This window comes from Amphiura filiformis, chromosome 6 (genome assembly GCF_039555335.1).
Source record: "Amphiura filiformis chromosome 6, Afil_fr2py, whole genome shotgun sequence".
In the NCBI taxonomy this organism is placed as follows: domain Eukaryota; kingdom Metazoa; phylum Echinodermata; class Ophiuroidea; order Amphilepidida; family Amphiuridae; genus Amphiura; species Amphiura filiformis.
Window position 1 is genome coordinate 50405019 of NC_092633.1, and position 4377 is coordinate 50409395.

The 4377-nt window shown below is 36.9% G+C and overlaps 1 protein-coding gene across 1 annotated transcript; it reads left to right on the top strand.

Moving 5' to 3' along the window:
• The first annotated feature begins 2019 nt into the window (after nt 1-2019).
• On the top strand, nt 2020-4102 carry LOC140154095 (allatostatin-A receptor-like). Its single transcript, XM_072176704.1, has 2 exons — nt 2020-2731; nt 3651-4102. Exons 1-2 carry the CDS (start codon nt 2020-2022, stop codon nt 4100-4102), a joined length of 1164 nt encoding a protein of 387 aa, XP_072032805.1.
• The last annotated feature ends 275 nt before the right edge of the window (nt 4103-4377 follow it).

The following is a 4377-nucleotide window of genomic DNA, read 5'->3' on the forward strand; positions in this document are numbered from 1 at the left end:
AGATATTTTCTCAATATATGAAGAGCTATCTTAAAAACTTCTGAGCCAATACAAGGCTTGATTGTACTCATTTTAATGCGTTTTTCATGCTGATTCCAAATATGGTCATGAAAATTTACAATTTTGAAATTTTTGAATTTGTAAAAGAATAGCTTGTCAGAGCTACTAGTATACTTATTTTCGAATTTTCACGGTAACATACTTATGATATTTGTAGAGCTATAGCCTATATGATACACATGTCCGTTTTCCGTACAAAATGTAATAACGTGCTCGGTTTAACACCTATCAGAGCTTTTTTTGTGCCTATTTTTGCAATTTTCTCAAAAATTATAGCACATTGGTGACAAGTAAGATATGTATATATATTATTGGGGCAAGGACTACAACTACTGTACTAAAAATTCAGCAACTCAAAGCAAGTAGTTATTGATTTATTGATCAAATACTGGTTTTCCCTCGTTTTTGACTGTAACTCCAAAACTGTTGTCTATGCCGAAATAAAATTTCTAATGCAGTAGTTGTAGTCCTTGCCCCTATAATATACATATCTTACTTGTCCCCAATGCGCTATAATTTTTGAGAAAAATGCAACAATAGGCACACAATTTGGCAAGGGTGTAGCAGCCATGGGTCAAAACCAATAAATCGGCAGTACTTCGTAAAAACATTACCATTTTCCCTGAGTGTGGTCTGGTTATTTGAGTATACAAATGAAATTAACATTGGAAGTTAATGCATTCGTGAAAATTATAATTGAATGTGTCCGACACGATTTTTTCCAAGTACTGCCGATTTATCGGTTTTGACCCAACACCTTTGTTCCATAACCATTAAGGTATAGGACATTTTTTGTTTTTGCTATAGCCCCCGAATGAAATGTATTTAATTATGTTTGTACTCACTCGGGTAGCACTGTGTCTGAATTTTACATCCGAACTGAGTGCTATTCTTTTTTATGGTCATTTTAGTGTCTAAAATGGCTAAACATGAGAGTTTTTCAATATTGCCGTCAATTTCTAATCGTAAAATAAAAAGACCCATAAAAATTGAATAGCACTTATTTCGGATATAAAATTCACACAAAATGCTTTTTGAGTTTTTACAAAGATAATTAAACACTTTTCATTCGGGGCTATGTGGAATTTTTATTGTATTGCTTGTACAATGACATGTAGGTCCTTTCACAATACAATGTCCATCTTGAACAAAGGGGCCAAATGTGCGTTTGAGCCGCGGTCAATATATTCTTTTGGACTGTTTTATTCTGTGCATTATTTTGGCTCTTATTCTTTTCTTCCCCAATTGTGTTCATCATGTTGCAATACATTGTGCGCTTATATTTGCTTATATTATGTTTGTTATTGGCATATAATTAGATTTTAGGTGTACCGCCCACTCATTGAGCAATTACGTCGCATCTGTATTTTTTATTGTTTTCTAATAAAATACTTGTGTCATTATGAATTCGGCAGAGCGACGAATCGAGCATTTTGAGCAAATTGAGTTATTATATGCTTGTGATTATGTTTCGGCCGATCTTTCATTTCCACCAAAAATAAAATCTTACTTCCCGACGTAGATATTGCAGTTGTGATTTTGACGAATTGCGCCTAAGTGCGATTAATGAATGTGACCAAAAGACGAATCGTAAACTTAGCTGTTCAAGGTTGATATATTGTATAGTATAGGTGCTGGAAACTCCGAATTTGCTATATTACATGCCCTATACTGTTATATTATTTTGATAACAATGGGTAGCTATAGATATCTTCCATCCAGTAATACCAAAATAAGTACAAACATTCCCCACATTCCCCCTATGATTCCGAAATGTTTCTAACGAAATGACACAGAATTTGGAAAGATTCACCATTTGTAACAGGAATATTTATGACCCAAAATGCAAATTAGACCTACAGGCAAACGACTAACACGGTGTTTTACTTTCTACATTTATTGCAGAACTTAAAGTGAAACCTTTAAGAAGTGTGCATCAAGTCGAAACAAACGTTCAGCATGGATTTCACTCCAAACTCCTCAACAACCGAACAAGTCTTTGTTACCACACCAACGAATTCAAACCCGGGATGGGCTGTAAACGAAATTGCAAACAGTACGGTAGTTCGAGTAGTCTATGGAATCATTGCATTCGTTGGACTTGTGGGGAACTTCCTAGTGTGCTTCACGCTAATAAAAGTCCCAGCTTTACGCTCTAGAACCAGTCTCTTCATCATTCATCTTGCAATATCAGATATAATCACTTTGACGTGGGTGATTCCCTTTCATTTGTTCCCCTACGTACCAATACTCCCCCAGCAACCTGGTTACGATGCATTATGTCGTCTTTTCTTCTCTAAATTCCCGCTTTGGACTACTTTATTCGCTTCTGCGTACAGCCTTTTACTTACGACTGCGGAGCGATATACGGCCATTGTATTTCCCATCCAATACAAAATTATTTTTACGAAACAAAATTCAGGACTCATGATGGCTGCCTGTTGGCTTATTGCTATACTTTCTAAGGTATACTATTTCGGAATCATTGCTTTACGCGATGGTAAATGCGGTGTGGAATGGCCCAAAGACTACCCGTCATTGCAGCAAGGTATAGGGATCTGTAACATAATTCTTGTCTATTTATTTCCTATCAGTTTTATGCTATACGCACATTACAAGATGATAACCGAGTTAAAGAACCGTTTGAAGGAAATGAAAGCCAGACGAGCAGGTAAATAATTCGTTTTGAGATACTTTTGCACTAGTCAATTACATCATTTACTATTTTTCTTGGTTAATGTCTCATTTGATACCAAAAATAATGAGGCAGAAATATTGGAAGGAAAGTGTACTTATATTCTATTGAAGCATGTTAAGACATACTCATGCGATTTTGACATACTTTTTATGACTAAAATTAATGTTGACAAATAATGTTGACATCATCCAAGAAGAGGCGCACAAATTGCTGGGCACTACATACCAATCTGTGGGAGAATGGTAGTGAAAGACTGAAAGAAACCCCCAAACAGTTGTTAGTTATGATATTATGCACCCACATCTAAGTACCAAAACAAGGAAGCGGTGGTGTAAGTGTTATGAGCAGAAGGCACTCACCTCTGAAGAGATGAATATGTGAATGGTAACCGGCATCTGGAAGTAGGGCATATCGAGGGCTTAGAACCAGAACCACATGTCCATTTGTGTTCTCAATCACATGTTACTTATTTCCGTCACAAATGGACGGTTAATTCTGCCCTCCATAAGAAAATGTAAGTGACTTAGCGGAATATGCATGAACTACTTAACCGTGCAGACCGTGCCATTTATTACAATAGGCCTTTCCAGTTAAAATCCACACTACCACTGTGGAAGATTTTGGAAATATTTTCTACAGGGGGAGTATGTTTTCAAATGTTATTGTTCAGGGTTAATCATATTGAAACCCATACGCCTCCTGTACTATGGCTTTACCTAATCTTCCACAGCTGGAGTGAGTATTTCAAATGGAAGTTATCTAACTGTATATTCTATTCAAACGTCATACTCCCTCTGTGGATAATCTTCCACAGTGGTAGTGGAGATTTTCAATGGAATAGCCAAATTATTATGATGATCACGACTACAAGTTTTTTTTTACTTTTTTTTAGGAAACTTCAAAGGAACCAATTCGGTGGGGAAAGAAGCTTGGCAGTTTAGAGCATCAAACGAGTTGATTAAAACACTCCTGTGGGTCGTCATAACCTACGCCATCTGCTGGGCACCGAACCAGATTCTATTTTTTGCTTACAACATGGGAGTTGACGTTGATTTCAGTCAGGTCTACTATCACATTACCGTAATGTTTGCTATTTCTAACTCCTGTATGAATCCAATCATATACAGTATGAAAAACAAACAATATAGAGTGGGTTTGAAGGAAGCTTTAAAGTGGGGCAACTTGTCGCAGGTGGCAAAATCAGGGTCTGGATCTACAGGAATGAATACTACTGATACATCGAGTGGAGCACCAAAAACATTGAATACTCCATTGGCATCAGTGGTAACTGCGAGTGTTCAGTCTCCACCCACAGTCGATTTGGCTCAGTTTTCAAATATTTAAGCTGGGTAATAATTATTAGACATTTTACGATATGGTTATCGCTGGAAAAGTTAAATGTTTGGTTATACGTTTTAAAAGTTATCTATTAAATGCATATTTATTAAATCAATGTTCAAGCTGCATCACAAAATGAGGAAGGAACTTCATTTTTGTAAATTTACGAAGAGTTATTTGGCAGAGCTGCTCTCTCTTCCCCTCTCTCCACCTCGCCCTCTATCCCTCTAGCTCTCTCCCTCTTTCCCTCCCTCTCCCTTTCCCTCTCTCCCCATCTCGCT

Bases quoted from the DNA above. Each gene is read 5' to 3' on its own strand.
- LOC140154095 (XM_072176704.1), top strand. From the start codon at position 2,020: ATGGATTTCACTCCAAACTCCTCAACAACCGAACAAGTCTTTGTTACC. The intron at 2,732-3,650 runs GTAAATAATTCG...ACTTTTTTTTAG, and splicing joins AATGAAAGCCAGACGAGCAG to GAAACTTCAAAGGAACCAAT.